General features: G+C 46.2%; 1 protein-coding gene across 3 annotated transcripts; it reads left to right on the forward strand.

Moving 5' to 3' along the window:
- Positions 1 to 19,028: 19,028 nt before the first annotated feature.
- On the forward strand, positions 19,029 to 26,157 carry IRF2BP2 (interferon regulatory factor 2 binding protein 2). 3 transcript variants are annotated; one of them, XR_010936037.1, is made up of 3 exons: positions 19,029 to 20,323; positions 20,939 to 21,834; positions 25,912 to 26,157. XR_010936037.1 is itself a non-coding variant. In XM_067711067.1 (2 exons), the coding sequence occupies exons 1-2, from the start codon at positions 19,261 to 19,263 to the stop codon at positions 21,652 to 21,654; spliced, it is 1,779 nt and encodes a 592-aa protein (XP_067567168.1). In that variant the 5' UTR covers positions 19,029 to 19,260; the 3' UTR covers positions 21,655 to 24,557. The 3 variants fall into 3 exon arrangements, 2 of the variants coding, with proteins under 2 accessions (XP_067567168.1, XP_067567169.1); XM_067711067.1 differs by lacking the exon at positions 25,912 to 26,157 and having other exon boundaries at positions 20,939 to 24,557; XM_067711068.1 differs by lacking the exon at positions 25,912 to 26,157 and having other exon boundaries at positions 19,033 to 20,275; positions 20,939 to 24,557.
- The last annotated feature ends 592 nt before the right edge of the window (positions 26,158 to 26,749 follow it).

The raw sequence follows: 26,749 nt of genomic DNA on the forward strand, positions 1-26,749 counted from the left end.
AAGCATAAATCTTTAACGCTTCTAGAAAAAAAACATAGAAAAATACTTTTGAGGGCTAAGGCTAGGCAGAGTTCTTAGATTTGATACCAAAAGCACGGTCTATAAAAAGAAAACTTAATACGTTGGACCTCAAATAAACGAGTGGCATAAACAGAAAAGATTTCTCTAACATGGAAGTGTTGTGGACGGGTTAGCGGTCCAAGATTGGTCCAGCAGCTCCATCTTCATCAGGAACCTAGTCTCTCTGCTCCGTTCTCTTAGCAAATGATTTCCATCTGCAAGGTGGAGAGATGGCCAATGGAATTCCCACCATTAGGTCTGAGTTCTAGACAGCAATAGAGGGAAAGCAAAAGAAGACAAAATGTTCCCCATCCCATTCAAATCAGCTTCCTTTAAGCAGCCTCCTGCAAAGTCACACAAAACACTTCTGCTTATATCTCATTGGTCAGAACTTAAGTTACTTGGCTACACTCAGCAAGTGAAGCTAGGAAATAGGGTCTTCTACTTCTGATGTCAGTGTCAGTAAGGTACTTATAGTTTATGACTGGAACCCCCAAATGATGAATGGCTCAAACATGATATAAGTTTATTTCTCACTCACAGAAAGTCCAAAATGATGTTCTCGATTGGCAGGTGGTTCTCCCCCAAGCAGTGATTGAGGGACCTAAGTTTCTTCTGTCTTGTGCTGCTGTCATTTTCAACACCTGTCTGCCAAGATCTTCTTACTTGTCTGCATCAAGCTGTAGAAGGGGAAAGAGCATGGAGAACTGGCAAGGGAAATTTCTGAGGGCCAGAAGCGGAAGTGACATGCACCACTTCCACTCACTAACAATACAAGCAACATGGCTGTGTATAAATAACTACCAGGGAGGCTGGAAAGTGGTGCCCAAGAAGGCATGGGTTGGTGACCAGTGACTAGGGCAATGAGCCCAGATAAAAATGACGGTTCTGTTACCAAGAAAGAAAAGAGGATGGACATTGGGAGGCAGGTAGCAGTTTCTGTCATTGCAGAAACTGTCATTGCAGGGACCAAGGAGACAGGTTGCATTGAAGGGCTCGTAGCAAATACTGATCATCTTCTAGCAATGAGATGGCAAGCTCTAGAGCCCCAAGCTGACATAGTCCTACCACAGATCTTGCTTTGGGATGCCTCGCCACAAACATCTCAAGGAGTTTTCAGCCCAAAAAATGTTCTTAAAATTAAATTACTATATTGCAATTAAGCAATTTAATTTTAATTTATTATTTTATCTTCTTAATGTTATAGAAGGCTTTTTAATGGTCTAGATGTGCTCCATAATCTGATGTTAAGGCTTTACAGAAACTCAACCAGATTGGAGTATATAGAAAACAACAGAGAAACATATTAGTAATGACTTAACCACAAACCCAACTGAAGAATTCCTGGTTGTGAACATATAATGTGTTCATTCTGAGATACTACTTTTGTGTTCCCAATTTCTGTTTCCATTGTACGTTTATTAATTTCTTTGTTTTTAATCTTGAGTTTTGTTCAGTTTATAGAATATACTACTTTGCAAGAGAGAAAAAGTGGATGAGCACACATGTGAGCTCAATGCTTACAACTATTATGTATACATATAAATATATAGAGAGATGTATATCACCAAATAACCAACATCTGGAAGATTCTAGAAGGGTTTAGTTGTTCTGATATAAATGCAGAGACCTGAAAGGACCATTAAAAAATATGAAGAGAGGGCTTCCCTGGTGGCACAGTGGTTGAGAGTCCGCCTGCCGATGCAGGGGACGCAGGTTCGTGCCCCGGTCCGGGAAGATCCCACATGCCGCGGAGCGGCTGGGCCCGTGAGCCATGGCCGCTGAGCCTGCGCGTCCGGAGCCTGTGCTCTGCAATGGGAGAGGCCACGGCAGTGAGAGGCCCGCGCACCGCAAAAAAAAAAAAACAAACAAACAAACAAAAAACAAACAAACAAAAAATATGAAGAGAGAGGGAATTCCCTGGCGGTCCAGTGGTTATGACTCCACACTTCCAATGCAGGGGGTGCAGGTTCTAGCTCTGGTCAGGGAACTAAGATCCCACATGCCACATGGCGCGGCCAAAAAAAAAAAAAAAAAAATGAAGGGAGAGAGAGAACAAACATAATTGACACTGGGAAGAGAATGAGTAGATCTGAATATTTACAAATCAACCAAAAGTAGTATTAATTTAACAGAGAGGCTGAGGCCACCATTTTTGATTACATCACACCTAGACTTAAATTCAAGTTTAGCTACTTAAAAACTACAGAAACTTCACCAAGTCTCTTAATCTCTCTGAGTTTCAGTTTCCCCACCTATAAAAAAAAGGATGATAATATCAATCTCATAGAGATAAGTGTGTACAAAGTGCCTAGCGCAATCAGTGTCTGGGTCAGAGTACGGAAAGCCCTTGAAATATAGCAGTTATTATTAATCATCAGTGGGTCAGCACCCCTAGCCCCGCCTGTGCTTGATGTTAGGTGCAGCTGGGTAACTGAAAAGGTAGGTCATCTGTGAAGATCATTGCTTTCACAAAACTCAGACAAATAGTACACACAACATAGTCAAGAAATCCCCTGCCACATATATAACTAAGAGCTAAATTCTAGGACACTGTCTACAAGTTCCCTGGGGGTGCAGAGGAAAGAGACCAGTGATCATGGATGGACCTGGGGCTACGTGGATGGGGACGTGGCCTGAGCTTTGAAAGCTGAATTTGGCTGGGACAGGTAGTGAGGGGATATCTAAGGTGACTGTGCCCGGGACACAGTATTCCCCTGAACTATGGAATGAATGGAAGTGTGTGAACAAAAGACAAAGACAGCAAACACGGTTCGTGGGAGGGTGGAGAGAGTCTTTCACTGTTGCCTTTGGTGGGCATCGTTGCCAGAATGGAGGAGTCCACCTGAGCGGGGCCTTAAAACCTAGGGAAGCAGTTCGGGTTGAAGTCACATGTAGACGGTGAACAAAAGCAATGAAATGGATGAGGCCTCTGAGGGATCAGCAGAAACAGGAAAAAACTGAGAAAAACAAAGTCTTGGGCAATGTATACATGAAAATATTCCAGGAATACCTATTATAAATTCATGAACCTAAACGAAATCAGTTGTCATTACTAGGGGGTGCATTATGACTTTCGTAGTTCCTGGAAATGCTGTGGGCATTTTTGCCTTTGTGGGCCCCTTCCTCCATTACCAAAAAAAAAAAAAAAAAAACCATAAAAAAATTATATCCTACAACTGCAGTGGTACAAAGATAAATATTATCTAGACTGAATTAATTATTCTACATCCACTATTGTTATATTATTTTCTCCCTTCTGATTTTAAAAGAAATTAAGATTATAGCACAGGAAACTCTACCCAATATTCTATAATAACCTATATGGGTAAAGAATCTGAAAAAGAATGAATATATGTATATGTATAACTGAATCCCTTTGCTGTACACCTGAAACTAACAGAACATTGTAAATCAACTAGACTCCAGGACGTCCCTGGTGGCGCACTGGTTAAGAATCTGCCTGCCAATGCAGGGGACGCGGGTTCGAGCCCTGGTCCGGGAATATCCCACATGCCGCGGAGCAACGAAGCCTGTGCGCCACAACTACTGAGCCTGCGCTCTAGAGCCGGAGAGCCACAAGTACTGAGCCCGTGTGCCACAACCACCGAAGACCGTGCACCTAGAGCCCGTGCTCGGCACCAGGAGAAGCCACCACAGTGAGAAGCCCGCGCACCGCAATGAAGAGTAGCCCCCGCTCACCACAACTGGAGAAAGCCCGTGCGCAGCAACGAAGACCCAACGCAGCCAAAAATAAATAAATAAATTAATTTTAAAAAATAGTAAATCAACTAGACTCCAATATAAAATAAAAAATTAAATTAAAAAAAGAAATTAAGATTAAAATATTTTCGTGGGTCCCTAAAAGTGTCATGGACCCTATTGTGCCTAACGATGTGAATAATCCAAAATAATGGTCAATTTTTTAAAAAATAATGCACAGTTGACTTCAGAAAATGTGTGTGTGGCTTTAAGGGGAGGTTGGCCTCTTTTTGTTTTTTTAAGTTATAAGCTATTATTTCAATTAACCTTGATTCTCATAGATACATAGCCTTTTTTCCATTGAAATCACCCTGCACTGAACTGTGTGGCTGCAGGGATTCAGGGTGAGGTTGAACCAATAGTTATCATACTTTACCGTGTTTGAGACAGAAACTTTATTTTGTAAATGCATATTCTGGGGTTCTTCCTCTCAGAGAATACGATTTCCTTTTACATCCCAAGGCATCTTGTACCTCCCAAGAGCAGTTGTTTTCAGAAGAGTTGTGTGTGGTTTTGATGTTTGGGGGCTTAATTCTTAAGACTGTTTTCTGAATAAAGTAAAATTTAGGCCTTAAAAATGTCCCCATCAAAAAAAAAAAATTGGGAACTTGAAAAGTGTTCAGTTTAACTATGAACAATTTCAAGTCTCAGATGAAGAAAAGGATGGATACCAAGTCAGGCGATCTTAAAGGGTTTACTTCACGGTAGCAGAGGTTCCAGGAAGAGCAGCAAGGGCTCCGACACGAAGGGACAGAGATGAGGAAGTCCTTGAATGTGGCAGTTCAAGGCAGTGCTACAACGTTTATTGAGCATCTACTGTGTGCTGAGTACTGAAACCTCCAGCCTGGAGGAAAGTGGTTGGTGGGGAGTGAGCAGAGAACAGATAAAACACACATGCATGGGGACTTCTTAAGTTCTTAACTTCTTTAAGTTCAGCAGGTCCAGGATATGACTTTAAGAGCCAAAAGTGAGAAAAAAAATTCAAGGAGAGTTAGTGGTAGATGACTCAGAACGGATTAGAGATAAGAGTTTCTTAAGATGGTCAAAATGAGGTCATTGGCAGCTTGGGTGATAAATGCTTCCTGGAGTGGTGGGTGTGGAGGGATGCTGAGTAGCAGCCGTTGTTCCTCAAGTAATATCCTGAAGTCACAGGAGGTAGAAGGAGGAGGAAGGAGGTAGAGAACTTGTTGGTTTTAGAACAGGCGCCCGCCTCAGCCTAGTCTGGAAATACGTGGCATGACAAAAGCCAGTGTTGATGGGGCTGTGCTGTGTGCCTTACACTGTTCAAGGTACTTTCATGTCATTTAATCCTCCTGTCAACCTCTGCAGAAAGTACTGTTCTTATACCCATTTCACAGGCAAGGAAACTGAGGCACAGGGAGTTCAAGTAACTTGCCTAGGATCACACAGCTGGTAAAAGTGGCAGAACCGGAATAAGAGCCCTGGCTGTCTGCCTCCAGGCCCCACACTCCTAACCGCTGGGTGATATTTACCCATACCGAGTGGTCTCTGGACATATCAGTAAATCTCACATTCATTTGTCACTTGGTTTTGTTGCTGTTGCCATTATATCAATTTACGGAAGCAAGCGAAGTACAGAAAAGCAATTTGCCTGTGTTCACATAGTAATATGGCAGCAGAGAGAGAACTGGCACCCACCGCGGAGCATGAGTTATTCTCCCATGACTTAAATCTCAGAGTGGCTGGAGACAGGGATTTGGAGATCTTAGCACTGTGTGAAACAGAGCCAGGCAGCCATGGGGAAGCTGGGACTCTGCATCCGTTAAAAAGAACAAACATTTAGCTAGTCTCCAATGCATACCTATCTCGGCATTCCCGATGCCCCGCGAAGAGGAAAGCTTGACTTGAGAAGAAATGACTTTGTTTTCTCTCTCTGGATATTTAGAAAATGCTGGAGTTTCAAAGCTTTTCCCCATTAGGCCCAGGTAGTCTCCCCCGCTTCTTCGAGATGGATGGAAAGCTCATTCTGAACCAATAACATACTACCTAACATTATTTTTAAAGTATATATTTTAATAATATACCAATAATATATACAAATAATATATAATAATATAGTAATATACTAATAATGTATGCATATATATTTTTATACATATATATATATATACACATATATATACACACACACAAACACACTGGGCATCTTTGTTTTTGCTTTGAGCTCCTAAGAGGAAAAACACAACCTAAGCATAAAGGGCTGTAATTTCCTTCTTTTTTATTCTAAGTTAATGACATCACTTTATCAGCTTGGAGTGTGTGTAACTGACCTATTGGCCTTTCTGTGTCCGGTAATGAAACGACGTGCTTTGGAAACGTGTGTACATGAACAAAGAGGAAACTGGAATGGTAATTGTCATAATGATTGGGTAATAAAATTAGGCCCTGATTTTTGTGACTACAGTCATTGCTGCTTCTACAATTGCCACAGCATAAGGAAAATGGTGGTGAAACATTCATCAGAGAACTTGAAAGGAGACACTTATTATCTGTCGAAGAAAAATCGTGGTGTCAGCTTTGGCTACGTTATGGATGCCAGAGCTGAGGATTACAAGAGGTACACATGTCTACCTTTCCAATACCATCCGTGGGCATCTTTAAAAAGTATGTGTCGGTTACATTTTATTTTATTTATTTATTTATTTATTTATTGCTATACGCGGGCCTCTCACCGTTGTGGCCTCTCCCGTCGCGGATCACAGGCTCCGGACGCACAGGCTCAGCGGCCATGGCTCACGGGCCCAGCCGCTCCGCGGCATGTGGAATCTTCCCGGACCGGGGCACGAACCCGTGTCCCCTGCATCGGCAGGCAGACTCTCAACCACTGCGCCACCAGGGAAAACCCGGTTACGTTTTTTAAGACCTAATACTATGTAAGTATTCTAGAGGAACTTACTTTTTTTTTTTTTTTACAATCCTGTAAATTACAGACTTTATAAAGTGTTTTTCTTTTTTAAATAATTCTGAATGATCACCTCTTAATTTATCTCTGTAAGGGATACAGCATTCCATATAGAATGTTTTTAAAGCTCAGTAACAGACATGAATGGTTATTAGCAATAAGAGATGATTATTGTGGAGAATTAACATGGAAAATCAAGTATTCCTTTCCATTGTTTTGGAAATGACATTGGGCAGGGAGAGACTGCTGTAAAACGTCAAGGCTGTGCCTTTACCTGTGCCCTTTACCTCAGCTCCTCATGGGGTCCTGGTCTGAAACTCAGACTGCCTGGGTTTGCTCCTGAGGTTACTCTATGTCACTGCAGCTCAAAAATGCGCTGAGCTCATGTGTGGTTAAGATGCGAATTTACCACAGTCGTTTTCCCTTCTGACCTACCTATTATAAAACAGTCTACAGTGATTTGCAAACTTTGTTTTCTTTCAGGAAGGCACCATGAGCTGCACATCTCCTGGGCTCCACTGGGTGGGTGGGGCGGGTGGAAGGTCGGGAACTGGCGTGGAATCCTGGCCTCAGAGTTGGGCTGGGAGATGATGCCATCCTGCATGCACCATCCCAAGGAGCGGTCCAGGTACATTGGAGACAGTCCTAGAAGTAAGAACATCCTTCATGCTTGGTAAGATCTTGGGTTGTAATGGCTGCCTTGAGCCTCCAGACTTTTTTTGTAAAGCTCCCGGTCCTGAAGCACTCTTTCCGCCTCTACTGCCATATGTTTTTCCAGCTGGACCTCTCTACCAGTCTTCCACTCTCCAGAAAGTTCTCATTCATGCAACCCAAGGGTAGCTCAGTGGCTTTTCTGAGGACAGCTGGAAGTGTCAGCAGGAGTCCTGGCCACAAGGAAACATCAAGCTACCTGAGCTTGTAGATGAAGGTCTCAAATTGGGCGTCTGTTCCCTCAGATGCTGCACTTTCCCTTACTCCGTTTAAATTTGGAGAAATGTAAATAAACATATTTAAATATGTGAAACTGGATAAGAAAAACATTCTTATTAGCATGCACTTTCTGTGATTCAGAGCTCCTCACCAAACCCAACAGCAGGGAAATTAAAGCAGTTTTTGCTGGAAGACTAGAATCCACCCCCTTATTTACTCTGATTAGCCAGTGACCTCGGGACCTTGTTTTCCATTGTTCATCTTCTATTCACCTGGGGCACTGGGGATGTTTTCGCTTTTCCAGATGCTGTTTCTCAGATTGGTTGACACAATGATTGGAGTTACAACTCTCTGATACCCTTTGGAGTTCTGGCCGATGGGCCAAGGTTCACTTTTCCTAATTCTAACCAAGTAGTTTGTTCTTTGTAATTCAGACTTGGTTGCTGCACTGTTGGTTATTTTTCCTTTCAGTGAATTTAGAATTCAGTTCCTCATCCTCAAAAGCCCTAACTGGAAAGGAAACCGGTCACACATTCTCTGTGGCAAACTCTCCTTGGAAAACCCTCACGAGGAATTGGGCTGTATGTACAAAGCTCTTACTTGATTGACATATTTATATTTGATTTACAGTAGAAACTGAGCCCACTTCCATATTTTAATAGTGTCCTCGTTACTTGCTAGTAAGTCTTCGACTACACTTCCCACTACCCCTCACCCCTAACTCATTGCCCCCTTCTCCGCACTACCGTTTTTTCCAGCCATCCCTCTGTTGGTACTTGAGTACTTTGAAATCTTTTCACACTACAAAATCTGCAGGGGCAAACATGATGCCTTGGATAACGCAGAGAGGTCTTAGAACAACCCAGCAGCAGAAAATCCAAAACCCTGACAGTATTAGTCTGGGGAGACCAATTATATTCAGGGATTGCTATGAAACTGTGCAATCTGAATCAGTATTTTTCAAAAGCAGGCAAGAGAAAGCAATATTATGAGGAAATCACACTGATTTTCACTTTCTTTCTGGTTTGTTGGTTTCACGAAATGCTTAAACAAGAATATAATTACAATATTTCTAAACCGATTGTGGTACTGCTCTGAAGCTTAACAGTATACCTCCCAACTCTCACGATAATAGAGGTGGCATATATCTGGTAGGTTACCCATTAAACGACTGTGACAGATCGTATTTCTGGTTAATTGTTAGTTCCTCATGACCTTAGGCTTTGCCTGTGTGTTTAATAACACCATCTGCTGTCTAGGGCAGCAACACTACCTTTTAACATGAGGATTACTGTTCTTACTTCGTAAACAAAAGTGCTCGGATCGGAGGTGTTGAAGTTCTACCACAGAATTATTTAAATCATACTACCCATGGAAAGCTTAAAAAAAGAAACTGACTTTCTTGCCTATGCTAGCTCTATTGGCTTCACCTAAAATGTCATAATTTATATACCATAATAAAAGCGTAAAAAGATTTACAGGTTGTTTTCTTGGTCTGCAAAATGAAGTAGTTTAAAAGAAATCTGACTCTGTTATGCCTGTCCTGTTTGTCTTTTTCCAGGCTAGTTTCTCACTGCATATCTCTGGGAAATGTCCCAATAAAACACACAATTAAAAAAGAATTCTCACGAAGTGGAATGAGATGACTTTTTTTTTTTAACTTTTTTTTTGGCTGTGTTGGGTCTTCGTTGCTGCGCGCAGGCTTTCTCTAGTTGCAGCGAGCGGGGGTTACTCTCCGTTGTGGCGCACGGGCTTAGTTGCTCCGTGGCATGTGGGATCTTCCCGAACGAGGACTTGAATCCGTGTCCCCTGCATTGGCAGGCAGATTCTTAACCACTGCGCCACCAGGGAAGTCCCTTTTTTTTTTTTTTTTTTTACCATCACCCAAGATCATGCCTCTCTGTTCTGGGGCATGTTGAGAATCCTGCTGGTGTTCAAGAAATAGGAAAACATCTACTACCATGCCGTCTATGATAAGGCAAATATGGACGGGGTTTTCAGTGGGCTCCCTTTGTTTGGGACTCATACATAGTAGCGCCTGAGAAATGAACTCTTGGTGGTCAGGGGGGTGGGGAGGGGCAGAGCGTTTAATTTACCCAGGCCCATGCTATACAGTATCTAATTTAGTGCAATTCTCCAATCCATGAATCAGAACTGCCTAAAAATAGAGGCTCTAGGGAACGGGAGAACTGGCTTGCATCTAACTTGTATCTCCTGCCTGTGGAGGGGGGAAGCCGCACCTTTTTGAGGCAGGAGAAGGAAACCCCCCATTGACTTGGTTCATTTATTTATTTGCCCCTTAATCCATTCCCAGCCTTGGTCCAAAAAGGAACTGAGGGGGGTGGAAATCACTGTTTAATTTTACTAGGGAAATTAGAGCTCCTTAAAGGTGAAAACGTCTTCACAGTCACTGTAATTTTTCATTCCTTAACATGGCGACACTTTTAGGAATCAGGAGTGAGCTTTGCAGAATAAAGCATTCTAGGTAGTGTGTGTCTGATGTTTGAACTGACTTTTGTTACGAACTGTGACAAGGCTCAGAGGACTGATCATTATAAGCCCAGAACTCACAACAACCCACAACTTTTGCTAAAGTACGGATACTTCACAGGGTATGGTTTTTGTTTTTGTTTTTTAATTACTTGGAAGAGGAGAGGTTGGCCTGAACACTCACCATGTGAAAATAATCAAGAAGTCATCTGCCAACAGAAAACAACTTCAAAAGTACAGAATGTAGAATTCTGAGCCTAGACCACTTGACAGTATCCCAAAAAGGCATGTCCTGACATGTTTTCAGTGTAAGAGGGCTTCAGCATTCCAGGCTTTTAAAAGAATGTCTCCTGTTACAGCTAAAAGGAGCTGCTTATTCTTTTCCACACTTTGAATTCATGGAATCTGGAAGTCTGATTCTGGAACACTCATTTTAAAATAAATTGAGTCATCTTTACATGAAAAGTAAAGAACCTGGTTTTTGTTCGTGTTTGAAGAATAGTTGAAATGAAAGAACATCTACCCATACACGCTTCCCACCACCCGCATTTTTGAAATACATAGAACTGAAGAAACGTCATTAAGTTTTCATCATCATACCCAAATAAACGAAAGTCATACAGAAAGTCACGAATGTCACATTTCACTATAGTTAGCAAAGTCCCAACAAATTTCAAAACATCAGAATTCCTAGAACTTACTCTCACGGTATCCTTCATAAATTCAGTATAGAGCCAGCAAAGAAGCCACACAGCTATTAATCAGTGGAATCCTGGGTGAGAACACAAAAAACCTCAAAACAAGTTTCCACACCCTGCTGACCTATTCAGCCAATGCCTGTCAGTGCCTTGAACTGTTCTTTCCTTCTTCCTCTTTCTTCTTTAGCTGTGGCCCTCTTGAGTAACCTGAAAGGCCTGTGGGTAGTATATTCAGTCTTTGCCCATCATATATATGTGTGTGTGTGTGTGTGTGTGTGTGTGTGTGCGTGTGTGTGTGCGTATAAAATAAGGCAGTCTCTTGTGGAAAGAAATGTTTTCCATAAGCCTTGAGACACTTTAGTTGGGCATATTAATGCTGATACAGACGCTTTTGCCCTGGCGAACTTAAACTAAGTGTAGACTGTGCTTTAGACACTCCTAGCCTGGGATCTGAGCCCAAACCAAGCAGCCATCATGTTCTCAGATGATGTGATGATCTGGTAGCCATTTAACCTCACAACTTTATTTGACGGCACAATGCCCCCAAATAATGGGCAGGCACTTGCAGTCGTTTTTCTGCATTGTTTTGTGGTCCCGTATGTGTCAGAAGAACGCTGGGCTTGGGTTTGCCATGTTCTCCTTGTTTCCATTCCCCCCGCCTGCCATATGAAGGGTCAGAGCGGAAATGGCATCAAGTTCTGCTCAAGAAAGCATGGGCCCAGAGGGTCCCACTGATCCGCCTCAGGTCACATGCCAGCTGCTTGAAGAGAACCTATGGTCCCACAGCCATCTCCTGTGCAGATATGTACATGTATGTAAAACAGAACCTGTGAAGGAAATAGAAATAGGAGGTAGCCCACCAGTGGGCTAAAGAAAGAACTGCAGTTTGGGAAACCTGAATTCTAGCTGTTGTTCTACTGTACGTTTCTTTGTCTCAAAGCAAGTTCCTTACTGTGCTGGTACCTCAGTTTACCAATTGAATAAAGTAAACAGACACTGATGTCTTCTTAGTCATAGTTAAGAACGATGAATTGGGGGACTTCCCTGGCGGTCCAGTGGTTACGACTTCGCCTTCCACTGCAGGGGGGTGCGGGTTCAATCCCTGGTCGGGGACCTAAGATCCCACGTGCCTGGCGGCCCAAAACCCAAAACCCAAAACAGAAGCAATACTGTAACAGATTCAATAAAGACTTTAAAAATGGTCCACATCAAAAAAAAAAAGGAAATCTTAAAAAAAAAGAGATGAATTGCTCTGCTAATGCAAATATAGGTAGATAGATAAGATAGATAGAAAGAATAAAAGCGGTCTGAAAAATGTTCACAATCTAGCTACTTCTTAAATGCTAAGAGATAAAAACTCCTAGGAAGATCACATTTGTTAATTCCCAGGCATGTTTCAGAACCAACTTTATCGCTCAGGAATTTGCTTGAAGAGCGGAGGAGGCTTGCTAGCAAGCCCATCGAAGTTCATTCGTATTTGCATTTTAGCTGTCTGCGACGAGCTTTTTAGTAAACACGCTATATTTAGGCAGTCACTTTAGGAAATCTATTTTTCTATTTCTGTCCACCAGTGGTCTTTTTCTAGGGCTCAGACCTAGGCTATCTGCTCCCATGTATTTGGTTTCCTTCTTCCCGGTATAACTTCAATTCTGAGTGTGAATCTTAATTCTCTCCACGGTTTTGCACTCCCCTTGGCAAAGAGGTAGTACCATGTGGGCCCAGGAACGGATGTGCCAATGCATACAGACATTCACTCCAATTAATAAATTACAGCCCACAATTAGTCTTTTAAACTTTCCTTCCTTTTTTCCTCCTGCAGGGAGTTCTCTGTATCTCCTTTGTACATAAAACTGACCAAAAAACAAAGTTTGGAGAAAAGTTTATTGTTACTGTTTGGATCTTTAGATATCATTGGACTATCACCTATACACATAACTATTTTAAATAACATTACTTTGTGTGTGTTTGCTAAAGCACATTAGACCACAGCAAGTCAGTCACCAGCACAGATTATTGAAACCCCATTGGTAAAGGCCACATTTTCCTGCTGATTGGCATTCTTTCCCAAAATATATTTGCATCTTGTCAAGAGAAAGTCAATCTAGTTCATATTGGCTAACTTCTATCTCATAAGAAATACAAACAATAACAGTGAAAGCTTATGTGAATAAATTATAATCATTGTGCTTCCTACAGCCCCTTCACAGCGATGAAATTCTATAAAACATCTGACTCCACGGTTGTTTCTTTTCAACGCCTTGTAGCCACGGTGTATTTACCTGCCTGAGTGCAAAGTAGCCAGAACTGGAGGCCTACAGTAGGAATTAAGTGATTTCATGAGACTTTTCTCTTTGTTTGCAAGGAAATAGGGCATAAAGAATTGGAGGCACAGTATTCCAGTTTGGTGAGTGACCAAACCATTTCCTCACTCAACTAAATCCCAGAACTGAATTTTTTATCCAAACACCTAAGATCAATTTTTAATCTATGGTTCATAAATTCTAAGTTTCACCAGTACAAAATGGTTTGCCATTTAAGAAGTCCCATACGAGGCATGGCGTGGTGGCATCTCTCAACTCTAGGATCACCTGTCCTATGAACTATACTAGAATGTTCTTGTTTCCTATAAATACAGATATAGATAGGCAAATCTTAACACTCTTTTTGTTAACACTCACAAATGTTAACATGCTTCTTCTAGACCTCTAAACTGTGATCACATGTCTTTTTAAAATGCAAAATGTAAACAGAATGTTCGAGACTATATTGTTAGAAAAAAATACTCATACTTGGATTTCAGTTCTGGTACTCACCTTTCATGTTACAATAGGCAAATCACTTAATCTTTCACTGTCTTAGGTTTTTAGCTTCTGAAAAAGGATGACAACAAAATTTATGCTCGAAACAACTTTTCTGAATGTCCATACGAAAACAATAATAAACGCAAAGCTATCACATCATGCTTGACCTTTTAGAACTGTAACATCTATTTTTTTCAGTTCCCTTACTACTGAATGTGTAGTAGGAAAGTTACCTTTTTAAGTAAGCAAGCTAATGAGAGAAAATTTACCATTTTATTTTTTTCAAACATTATCCGAGAGGTTAGTTTGTTATTTTGTCAGGGTCTTCCTACTGATAACGTTTAAAGGATTTCAGTGAGTGTCTTAAATATAAGTTAAACCCGCATCCAGATATTATTCCAGAAAAGTGCATTTCATCATGCTCTTTCCAAAAAGTCAATAGGAGGGTTCTGGCATCGAAGGGCTGTTGAATTCCTTCCAGTTCTCCAAATTTCCTTGCAGACTGAGCGAGTGTGTGACCTCCATCTCTCCTTTGTCTGTATTTTTCACTTAGCTCTTTAAATTCTGACACAGTAAGTAGCTAAGCTACCTCAAGGCCCCAAGTTTTACTCTAAATGGGGACCTGTACCTATGTTCACACATAGGCTGGGGACGAACAGCTTCTGTGTATAATATGTGGATGATTAAGAGCTCCTGTGATTTTATTTGGCCTGACTCTTATACCCTCCACAGAGAGTTTATCTCCTCCACATGCAAAAGCCTTTTTAATATCTGAATGCTTTCTGCACACAGGGTGGGTAGGCTACAGGGAGAGGTCAAACAGAGGGAAAGTATTTCTAAAATAGCATATTTGCAATTTGAAAACCAGTAGGATTGTCTCGTAAAATGCTATTGCTTAGAAGGAAGGCACTCATATCTGTTCCAGAAGGTTCCTGTATGTCACGACTCTCCATAGTATGTGTGGATGTATTCATATAAACAAATATGTTCAAATATGTATTTATAACTTTTTCAAAGTGGAAAGCCCTGAATATCACACATGCTCCTCCAGTCTTACTTACTTACTCTTCCAGAAGCCTTACTTCTGGCCAAGTACAAGGAGCCTAGGATGGTAGCCACAGAAATTCGGATGACATGTGGCTGCATTTTTTTTCTCCTCCAAATATGCCAGGGTCAGAGTTTAAGAAGCTTTAGTATGCTTGCAACATCATGCTATTAATAGAAACTGCACTCTGAAGAATGAAGGCTGTGATTCCGCATGTGGATATAGGGTGACGCGTAGGAACTCAGTAGTCCCTAGAAATACCGCGTCCTGGATAGCATCCACACGCTGCTGGGGGCACGGGGTCGCAGCCCTCCCAGAGCTGCGTGTCCTAGGGGCAGAGTTCCATCAAGGTCCTCTGCTAAGAACCATTTCTTTTTTTTTTTTTTTTTTTTGCGGTACGCGGGCCTCTTACTGCTGTGGCCTCTCCTGTTGCGGAGCACAGGCTCCGGACGCTCAGGCTCAGCGGCCATGGCTCACGGGCCCAGCCGCTCCGCGGCATGTGGGATCTTCCCGGACCGGGGCACGAACCCGTGTCCCCTGCATCGGCAGGCGGACTCTCAGCCACTGCGCCACCAGGGAAGCCCAAGAACCATTTCTTTACGCTGCCCTGTCGAGTGCCAGTACGGGGCTGTGGTGTGTTAACAAGAGCATGTCAACTGGAGTAAGCTCGGGGGACCAGATTCAGATTTTAGATGTTTAATGCTCACACAGGGGAAACCCATGTAAACCTCAGTGAGGGGGTCAGATTTGTTCCACCCACTGAGCTACTGCTTAGAACTGTTCCCTTTGGTTTACCTTCCAATCGCTTCCCTTATGCCAGCTTTTGAGAATATCATACTGAATGGCTTTCCTTTTGCTTCTTCACTGAGATTTTCTCTTTTCTTTCTTTTTTTTTTTTTTTCAGTCTTAAGAAATTCGAGCTGGAAAAGACTGTTGCTTCTTCCAGTCTCAGCAGGAGTGTTCCCCACAGAATATTTCTTAAGACAAATTGCATTTCTGCAGTGTTCTGGTTAAAAGCCAACTTCAATCCACTGCCCCACCAACACTTCACAGGGCATCTGCCTGCCTGTCCACGCGTGAACGTGTAGGAGCACACTGCAGCCAAGCCGGTAACCTTGACTCGGAGTGGCAAAGAGGATCATAATTCCCTTTTGAGAGGACCCGGAGCCTTTTAAGCAAGAGGGCAGAGTCTACGTGACTAAAACATACCAACTTCCTCTTTCATAAGTCATCACATGATGAACTACAATTACAATTCCTGCCTTGTCTCTGCGAATTGCAGACGCATTGCCTCACCCTAGAAACCCTGCTCCTGTGTGTGCAGCAGGCGGCTCTAACTGCTGCAGCAGCCGCTTTGGAAGGGATCCAACTCCAGTCTGTGCCGGGAGGGAGGGCAGTGGGTGGAAGACGAAAACAAAGCTCTGTTTACTTAGCATACATCGATAAAGCTGCTTCAGAGCAACATGAAAGGCCAGGCAGCATGAAAGACTTCTGATACAATATAAGGAATTGCTGCTCTGGATCCAGGGCCAGCCTTAACCCCCTTGACCCCGGATCCTTTTATGGCAAAAGAAACCAGAACTAAAACAGCCTTTCCATTTTCTAGCGGGCATTTCGTTAGGGAAGTTACAACAACTGAGTTTCGACATTGAACTGGTAGTGTAAAATAAAAAGGAAATGCTCTTCACTTGGAGAAGAAAAGCTGTGTTCTACAAAAATCCTTACTTAGTACCTCTCGAGGCAGAATTTGGATCTCGGTGTTTCTATTTGGGAGGGAGCCATAGGCTTTCCCACGAGGGTATTACGGTGCCTGCTCGCAGGCAGATGAGTAAAACTAGGCCGTGGCTCTAACCCCGAGTTGTTTTCTTTTAATATTTCCACCCCTGCCTAGGGGGGCCATTTCTTGGGGGTGTTGAGACGGCGCATCTATGCAGCACAGAGACTGGGCTTCATCCCCTTTAGGCAGTGGCCTAGTAGGTGAAGTCACATGCTAGAATGAGCGGCTCAGGGCCTCCAAGGAGAGTGACAGGTCCTGAGAGAGATGCGCAACAGCAGGGACCAGGTGTGACCAAATCCACTGGCACCAGCTGCTGGGGACCGGGGTCCCATTCTCCCAGCTAGGAGAGGGTGGGGCAGGATTGTAATTGCAGGGCAATATCCGGGAACAGATGGGCAGGCGCACCTTCTCTGGAAATCCCCATGAGAAGTCATTCAGGCTTCGCCTGCAAAAACATTTTGGTGTGGCATTACGTTTTCTGTGCCACTTTCGAACAGGTTTTTCCATGTGCTTTAAGCAGCTGCTCCGCTGTTTCTCTAGGGCTGTTCTTCCTCTTCCTTGAGGTTAATCCTTTGAAGCACCCTGGCATTTTCAATAGCAGCGACTAGAGAGAAACGTCAGCAGGATTTTTTTCCTCTCTCGCCACCTACCAATCCAGTTGTAGGAAAGATAATATAATTAGTACCCTGTTCTTCCCACACTTAACCAGCTCTTTCCAGTCTCAGGGAGAGATGTGGGCCTGTTTTCCAACAAAGGAAGCTCCGGAGGCCGCCCTTCCAGAGCTGAAGTGTAGAAGTCCCAACTGAGAGTGACTAAGCTCGCGTCTATTAGTAAGACTAACGACCAGCCAAAAGTGATTTACCATAACACACGCCAGCTCCTCCTCCCGATAAAAGTGTGAAACTCAAGTGCTCACTTCACTTGGGCACAGTGTACGGCTGCCAACGGTGGCAGAGCGCGGCGGGCCTGGCCGGCTCCGCGGCCACACCTCGACTTCGGGCCAGGCGGCTCTGCACCCACCCAAGCCTAGCCTGGGCTGCGCGGTGGGCGCCAGGCCGCCCCTGCCCCACCGCCAGGCCGAGGAAGCCCGCGAACGGCCGGGGCCCCGCACCCCCCGCCGGCCAGCCAGCGGCTCAGCCCCACGGTGGGCGCGGACCGCACAGCGGCTCGTGCCCGCGCCCAGCGCCGCCTCGAGTCCGAGGTTGGCCCCGGGGGCGGGGCCTGGAGCCCCAGTGTCGCGGGCAGGGGGGCGGAGCCTGCGCGGTGACGCGACCGCGCGGGCCGCTGACCCTGGATCCCTGGAATGTGCATTCGTTCAATGGGGCCGCCAGTGCCAGCGGCGCCGAGTCACGTCCGCGCGGAGCGTGCGCACTCGGAGACGGCGGCGCACGCGGCCGCGGCCCCGCGCCCACGTCACGCGCCCGCCGCGCGGACCTGAGCCGGGCAGCAGGGACCCTCGCGCGGCAGGGCGGGTCGAGGGCCGAGGGGAAGACTCGGTGTTTGCGAGGGCCCAATCGCGCGGCGCTCCCGCTCCCGCTCCCTCCCGGAAAGGCTCCGGGAAACGGCGGGCGGACGCGGTCCTACGCTTGCGGGCACACACCCTCCTCTTAGGAAAACTTCAGGGAACCGGCGGCGCCTGTGTCCTTCCCAAGACACATGCGAGTGTAAAAGCCCTTATCGAAGAGTTTAAATAAATAAAGCTCCGTAAAAAATGTGAACCACGCTTGATTTAAAAGCCCCTATGCGCGAGAGATTACAGACAAAACCAAGTTACAAAGTGGCCTGTTTTTCAAAACATGAGTTTTAGCACGGTTTGTCCCAAACGGAACTGAAGGGGGGGGAACTCGGCCCGAAGAGTCGAGGTAGCCGAGCGGGTGGAGGAAGGCAAGCCCTGCCAGCCACGCGTTCACGTCGGGGACACGGGCCGCGGCGCTGCCTAGCGGGCAGGCGGGCGCCGCAGAGCCGGCTCTCCCGGCAGCGCTCGATCTCCGGCGGGGGGAGGGGGAGGGCGCGGGGGAGGGCGGGCGCGCGCGCGAGGGGAGGGGGCCCGCGCAGGCGCCTTGCGAGGCTGTCGAAGAATCAAGTCTGTAGAAGTGGAGCGGCCGCGGCGGCAGCAGCAGCAGCGACGGCGGCGGCGGAGCTGAGGCGGGTTGGGCGCTGACGCGGGCGCTGGAGAGCGGCGACGCCAGGAGCTGTGAGAGAGCAGCGGAGCGACCCGTGGCCCGCGCCGCGCCCGAGCTCCGCGCCGCCCGGCCGCCGCCGCCGCCCCGGCGCGGCATGCCCCGCCGCTCGGGCTGAGCCTGCCCCGGCGGCCGCCCCCCGCCCCCCGCCCCCCCGGCCTCCCCGCCCCCCGCCCCGCATTTCGAGCCGGCCGCCGCCGCGACCTGCTGCGCTCCCCCGCGCCCGCGCGGCCCGTGTTCGCCCCGGTCTGGAGGCCCGCCGCGGCCCCGGCCGAGCCGCAGCCGCAGCGCCCGCCGCGCCGCGCCGCCCCGCCGTCCGCCCGCGCCCGCGCAGGTCGGGGGGACGTGCTGCCGCGGCTGCAGCCCCTCGCCCAGCGCCCGCCGCCCCTCGTGCACCGGGGGCGCTGCGCGGGCGCCGAGCCTTCGCGGGCTTTGCCGCCGCCGCCTGTGCGGCCGCCGCCGCCGCCGCTGGTGGGAGAGACGCGGGGTTGGGGGGGGAGGAGGGCGCGCGTGGTGCCGGCGGGGAGCGGCGGCGCCCCCCCCTCCTCCTCCTCCTCCGCCTCCTCCTCCTCCGGCGCCGCGGGCTCCTCGGACATGGCCGCGGCGGTGGCGGTGGCGGCCGCGTCCCGGCGGCAGTCGTGCTACCTGTGTGACCTGCCCCGCATGCCCTGGGCCATGATCTGGGACTTCACTGAGCCCGTGTGCCGTGGCTGCGTCAACTACGAGGGCGCCGACCGCGTCGAGTTCGTCATCGAGACGGCGCGGCAGCTCAAGCGGGCGCACGGCTGCTTCCCGGAGGGCCGCTCCCCGCCCGGCGCCGCGGCCCCGGCCGCCGCCAAGCCGCCGCCGCTCTCGGCCAAGGACCTCCTCCTGCAGCAGCAGCAGCAACAGCCGCCGCCGCTCGGCCACGGCGGCCCCGAGGCCGCCCCGCGCGCCCCGCAGGCCCTGGAGCGCTACCCCCTGGCGGCCGCCGCGGCCGAGCGGCCTCCGCGCCTGGGCTCCGACTTTGGCGGCAGCCGCCCGGCCGCGAGCCTGGCCCAGCCGCCGACGCCGCAGCCGCCGCCCGTGAACGGCATCCTGGTGCCCAACGGCTTCTCCAAGCTGGAGGAGCCGCCCGAGCTGAACCGCCAGAGCCCGAACCCGCGGCGCGGCCACGCCGTGCCGCCCACCCTGGTGCCGCTCATGAACGGCTCGGCCACGCCGCTGCCCGCTGCGCTCGGCCTGGGCGGCCGCGCCGCCGCCTCGCTGGCCGCCGTGTCCGGGGCCGCGGCCACCGGCCTGGGCTCGGCGCAGCCCGCCGAACTAGGCGCCCACAAGCGGCCGGCGTCCGTGTCGAGCGGCGCGGCCGCGGAGCACGAGCAGCGCGAGGCGGCGGCTAAGGAGAAGCAGCCGCCGGCTGGCTCGCACCGCGGCCCGGCCGACAGCCTGTCCTCGGGGGCCGGGGCGGCCGATCTGGGCACCGAGGGCGCGGGCAAAGGCCGCGGGCCCGGCGAGCAGGACTGGGTCAACCGGCCCAAGACCGTGCGAGACACGCTGCTGGCGCTGCACCAGCACGGCCACTCGGGGCCCTTCGAGAGCAAGTTTAAGAAGGAGCCGGCCCTGACTGCAGGCAGGTTGTTGGGTTTCGAGGCCAACGGGGCCAACGGGTCTAAAGCAGGTAGGGGCGGCTGTGGAGTGAGGGGGTCTAGGGGCGAGCCGGGGACGGAGAGCCGAGGAGGGGTGCTCTTCCCATTCGCCGTTCTCCCCCGGCCCAGAAACAACAAACACCCAACTTCCTGATCTGCCCGAGGCGGAACCAGTGCTTAGTGGCAACGTGTTCCTGTGCTGAAGCAGCATAACAAGAGATGAGTCAGACGGGCTGATAGGCAGCGACACAGGGCTTTCCTTTCCTAGCACATTCCTGGATGCGAGCAGGAGGGCACCAGTCACCTTTTAACCTGTGTGTGCGTGGCGCGGGGTTGGGGGACGTTAACCGTCAGGTGCACAGTGCAGTCTGGGGACAGGCAGGCCTGTGGGAAAACAGCGCTGTCGGGGCCATTTTCTGTGGCTTTTTTTTTTTTTTTTTTAAACTGCTAGGCTGCCTCAGAGCCCCGTCAGTCTAAGTGGTTTAAGTTGCACGTGCTCTTGAAACTCTTATGAGTTTTTATGTACCAGCTTTTAGAGAAGAGAAATTCTTCGGGGAGTTTTGTTATGTGTTAGAAAAAAGAGATCCTTTTCAGTGTACGTCCATTTACGTCCGTTTTTTTTCCCTCTTATGTCTTTGTTCTTCCAGTTGCAAGAACAGCAAGGAAAAGGAAGCCTTCTCCAGAACCAGAAGGTGAAGTCGGGCCCCCTAAGATCAATGGAGAGGCACAGCCGTGGCTGTCCACGTCCACAGAAGGGCTCAAGATCCCCATTACTCCTACATCCTCTTTTGTGTCTCCACCTCCCCCCACTGCCTCACCTCATTCCAACCGGACCACACCGCCTGAAGCGGCCCAGAACGGCCAGTCCCCCATGGCAGCCCTAATCTTGGTAGCAGACAATGCGGGGGGTAGTCATGCCTCAAAAGATGCCAACCAGGTGCACTCCACCACCAGGAGGAACAGCTGCAGCCCACCCTCTCCGTCCTCTATGAACCAGAGAAGGCTGGGCCCCCGAGAGGTGGGGGGCCAGGGGGCAGGCAGCACAGGAGGACTGGAGCCAGTGCACCCCGCCAGCCTCCCGGACTCCTCGCTGGCGGCCAGCGCCCCGCTGTGCTGCACCCTCTGCCACGAGCGGCTGGAGGACACCCACTTTGTGCAGTGCCCGTCGGTCCCTTCGCACAAGTTCTGCTTCCCTTGCTCCAGACAAAGCATCAAACAGCAGGGAGCCAGTGGAGAGGTCTATTGTCCCAGTGGGGAAAAATGCCCCCTTGTGGGCTCCAATGTCCCCTGGGCCTTCATGCAAGGGGAAATTGCAACCATCCTTGCTGGAGATGTGAAAGTGAAAAAAGAGAGAGACTCGTGACTTTCCGGTTTCAGAAAAACCCAATGATTACCCTTAACTAAAACTGCTTGAATTGTGTATATATCTTCACATATATATATATCCAAGACAAGGGAAATGTAGACTTCATAAACATGGCTGTATAATTTTGATTTTTTTGAATACATTGTGTTTCTATTTTTTTTTTTTTGACGACAAAAGGTATGTACTTATAAAAGCATTTTTTCTTTTGTTAATGTTATTAGCATATATCTGTGCTTTATTATCCTGGTGACAGTTACCGTTCAATGTAGGCTGTGACTTGCGCTGCTTTTTTAGAGCACTTGGCAAATCAGAAACGCTTCTAGCTGTATTTGTATGCACTTATTTTAAAAAGAAAAAAAAAAGCCAAATACATTTTCTGACGTCGTAAGATTGCCTTACTGTCTGTTATTCCTTATTGCTGGCCCCTTTCTCAGGCTGGAGGCCAAGTGGTGGAGAAGGAACGGAAATGAGCGAAAGGGGCACTGTTGTGAAGTGGGCATATGCCACAGGGAAATGTCACCAAGTTTCCCCCCAAACGTTGTCCTTTGAGAGTAACAGGAAACCGATTTTGAATCTTTCTCGCGTTTGGATTTTGTTCTTAAAGTTCAGTTGTTGGGCTGTTGATGACTGCCTGAGAGTTGCTGCTGAGAGATTTTCAGGACTGGGGGTGGGGGGGATTTTTTTTTGTTTGTTTTAAGGCAAAGTTGACCACTGTTCACTGCCCATGTGATCAGTTGTAAGATTACAATGCTGCATGCTAGTCGGTTGCATAATACACAATCCAGTGACTCAAGGCAGTGATAACGGATGGTGGTGAGGACAAGTGGCACTGCCATCTTTGCGTGGAGCCTGGCTCTGCAGCGCCACTTGATCTTTCGAAACACCCTGGAGCACTCCTGTCTGTCGTTGGCTGTGGTCGTTTTCCTTTGGAGAGTCGAAAGAGACGTTACAGTCCAGGTGAACTTGGAGATTGTGGGATTGGTTTCGTTTCTGTTTTGTGTTTCGTTGTTTTATCATTTACCTGTAGCCCCATTGCTGTTGATACGATCACCTACACCCTGTTTGTAGTGAGCGCTAAATACAGAATGGTACAAGGACAGTAACAGCGCAGGGTGCTGCCAGGACCGCCCGTGGGCATATCGGTGACAGCCCAGATGGGGCTGGAGGAAACCTGTAATTTCCTTCTTACATGTGTTTGAAATACCAAGTGAATAATACTGTTCTTCTGGACAAAAATGATAAACTGGCGAAAATTAAAGAAAGGGTTTTACATAATAGACAGGCCCCACGTCTCAAACTATTTTTAGAAACCTTTTGTAAACTAATTTCTTTTGATTACTGTTTTGCATCAGTAAAGTGAGATTGTTTAAACCAATAAACCATCAGTTATTAGAAACAGTTGTCTCACGGTGATACTGGGTTTCTTCTGTGCTGTCATGATTTGACATTGACAGGAACACTACTCTAAACCCTTTCATGCTCAGGTGTTTGTAACTTGGCCCTCTAATTAGGCTGAATCATTGGCTTTGAGGTCTACTACAACTTCTGCGTATCGTTCCCAAGCGACCTTTTATTTTAATTTGAAAATATAGATTGTTACCCACTTTGGATCCTTCTTCAGTTATGTTTTTGTGTTTCACTTTTAAATTGCTCAAATATTTTTTAATGGTCGAGTTATTAACACTTGAAAATCAGATACTGCACCAAATACAGTATTTCTTTCATGGTGTTTTTAATGAGCGCACCTATTAATGCTGTGCAAATTCATGCTACCCGTCATTGTTATATTGCAAACAGACTTGCATGATTAACCAGTTTGTTGTTACACTTTTTTTTTTAATTGGAGTATCTGTGACTCAGAGCAGACTGGGTTCTCTTATGTAAACGCACACGTGCAGAAACACAGGCAATCTTACATGCCCATAAAGACATTTGTAAAGAATTCAGCTTATTATGGTCTGTTGTATAAATGCGTATCTAGGCACTTTATTATAAACTGGAATTTGACCTCATAGATGTTACAAGTTGATCAGTCATTTGACCTAATTTGTGGTAGCTATCTGTATGTTTTGCATTCTTAATACAGATAAGCTTTCCAAAAAGGTTAGTAAAGAACCATCCTGCTGTTTTGAATAAGTCTATCCAGCTGTGGAAAGGACAACCTATGGTATCTCTGTGCTGCTGTTTTAAAAGGGAGAAATTTAAACAGCGTTAAAGGGCCGTGTGTTGTTTACTCCTATTAAAAAATGAGAGTCCGACTGGCCCTTGGGTGGCCTTCGTTAGAAGGCTTGCAGCTGGGAAGTGTTGATACGGGTTATATCTCTGGCATCCTCTTAAGTTGAAAAGTTAACACTGGGACGTGGGTTTGATCCTTTGTTGTACCTGATGACAGTGCAGAGATTCTCCACAGCTGGATAAGATGTCAGAAAGCTACTTACTGTACATGGGCAGTATCAGATTTCAAATCCTAATATTTCAGCTGTGCTTTTAATACTCAGAATATTAGGGGATGGGGTGTTGAAGCTTTCACTTTTTTGCTTTAACAATTTATAGAATTTAACAGATGTACTGTCTTTCACGTGGCCTCACATTAAAAGTTATGAGAACGTACACATGGTTTACAACTTCTACTAGATACCTTTCCTTGGCCACCAAGTATTTTAAAAGTGTGCCACCTTTTAACCTTTACTTTTTTTTTTTTAAGTTGAAGGTGATACTTTTTCTATATATGATGAAACTCATGTCAACTGAAGTGAGTGTAATCTCAGATATCAACATTATTCTATTTTAAAATCACGCTATGGAAATATCACCTGCATTCTGTCATTTGTCAGATTTACAGTACCTTTTTTTTCCTTTAACTTTTAGCATTAAATAAAAATAAAATTGGGAGCACTGAACATTTTCTGAGGCCTTTTTTAATTGTTGAAAGTAAGCTTAGAGTGGCTGTTTTAATCACTAGTGGCAATGAGACCAAAGGATGTGTGGGTTTGGGGTTGAGGTTTGACTGGAAGGGCAGGAGAATAGCAGGAGATAAAAAGACATGGAACAAAAAGGCAACTGATGGAAGGGAAAAAAAAGTGCTAGGGACTGGGGAAAGGGCAACTGGATAGGGGAAGCAGATAACGAGAAGAGCTGAACAAAGTACAGCCAGAAAGCACTTGTTTACTTTTCAACTTGCAGTCCAGCCAGCCATTCTGCAATAGTAGATTGGAAGGGGAAGATAGTGACGACATTGAAAAGACTGTCAAGACACGGAGCTGCCCTTTGGAAAGCCGTGGAATAAAACAGCCATGTTGGGCCAGAGGAAATGCACTGAAGACAAAAGAGAGAGAAAAAAAAAAAGCCTACCTTTTGGAAAGCTTTGGAATAAAAGTCAGAGCCAAAGCCATGTGTGAGCTTCATTGAAGCCCTGAAACCTTAAATTTATAAACGCAGATAAAAGGTGGAATGCCCTGAGATCCTTTTTCAAACTCCTGTCTGCTATCACGTAGGAAGAAATTTCCTGGTTGTTTGCAGCTCTTTCTCTTCTTGTTGATCAGTGGCTTGGCAGACTTCTCTATGAAAGGAACTTGTGAAACTTATAGTTTTAAGATAAAGGTACACATAGACTTACTAGGTGTTTTAAATTAAACAGCAAGAGTTTATGCGTAGTTGAATGTATTTTCATTAGAGGTGGCCCAGTAACTTGGGGAGCCCATCACTGTATATAGTTTAATGATTTTTGAATTAGCCTGTTTAAGGCAGTTTTCAGGAAACAGTGTCCTTAGTAAGTTATTTATAGATGATAATACACATGATGTTTCATTCAATAATTAGCTTAAAAGAAATGTTAAACTCTTAGTCTTAAAGATGCTAAATTTTATTTTTAGTGAAATTTAAACTAGTGCAGCTTGCAGAAGTCATTTTTAAAATTTCAAAGTAAACTTTAATGATTGCATTCAGTTTTCAGTTAAAAAAAACCAAACAAACCAGACCCTTGATGTGGCAGATGTCTTTGTTTATTCCCCAAAGCTGGGAAAAAGTTGAAGGGAAAACACGGAGCTCCTTTTAATTCCTAGACTTTTAAGTCCCTCTTTACTCAAAGTTGTTTTGCATTTGATTTATAGATGGTTTTATTTGGTTAGTGAAGAGTAAAATGTTTCTCTTCCTGATTCCAAAGTGTATACGTGGAATCATTCAGAAAAATGTTCAGTCGTGTGTAGGCCACTGGAAGTACTGAGTCACCCTCATTTGCTTGCCTTTTCTTCATAGGGAACAGTGAGAAGACACGCCTTTCCTCTGTCACAGACCAAGGGCAGCGGCACCAATGAATGGGATACAGATTCACCTGCTGCATCATCTGGGGTTCTAGAAATGGAGTGTGTGTGTGTGCGTGCGCACGCAGTTTAACTCTTTCAGTGCCACTGGTTAGGCCTCTGACAGCAATAGTATTGATTACAATACAATTGATTACAACTAAATAAAAATTATGGGTGTGACTTCCCAGGTTGTCAACTACCTAGATGCCTTGTTGCTGTTTCTGTTGACAGCCTGCATTTTCCTCAGAAGTTAGGAACCCCTCACAGTAATTTAAAAGGCACAAAAATATACAGAAAGTCAATTTGTAAATTACTTAAGAGGTTGGAAGATAGAAAATGACTGGATTTACGGATTATATGTGGATTTCTCTATTAATCCCAGATAAACCCATAATTAGGGATATCCACACTATCCTAATTTACCATTAACAGAACCATTTATACTCAGTTTAACAGTGAAATTTGTTTTAACTCATCAGTTGTTAACTTGCTCCTTCCCCATGTCAATACAACTTAAAATGCTTGATTTTAAAATATGTTTGTTAATTTGAGGTGTAACTTACTGTTTTTTTTAATTATAGAATATGAACTCTACATCTCCACTGGTCTTTATCACAACATAAGGGGCTGAGCAAAACAAAACAATCCATGCAAGCCACAGGAAAAGTATTTTAGGGCAAAAAGTATACCATAGGCAAATCATTTAGACATTGGGTCTTAAAGCTGGTCTTTTAATCTGAAAAACGATGGGGTAAAGTTTCCTTAATAGAACCCCATCTTATTAGAATGGT

Source organism: Pseudorca crassidens, chromosome 16 (genome assembly GCF_039906515.1).
Source record: "Pseudorca crassidens isolate mPseCra1 chromosome 16, mPseCra1.hap1, whole genome shotgun sequence".
Taxonomy (NCBI): Eukaryota; Metazoa; Chordata; class Mammalia; order Artiodactyla; family Delphinidae; genus Pseudorca; species Pseudorca crassidens.

What these genes read in the sequence shown, in the direction of transcription:
- IRF2BP2 (XM_067711067.1), top strand. Translation starts at nt 19,261, where the DNA reads ATGGCCGCGGCGGTGGCGGTGGCGGCCGCGTCCCGGCGGCAGTCGTGC. An exon ending in GGCCAACGGGTCTAAAGCAG is followed by an intron (nt 20,324 to 20,938) that starts GTAGGGGCGGCT and finishes TTGTTCTTCCAG; the next exon opens with TTGCAAGAACAGCAAGGAAA.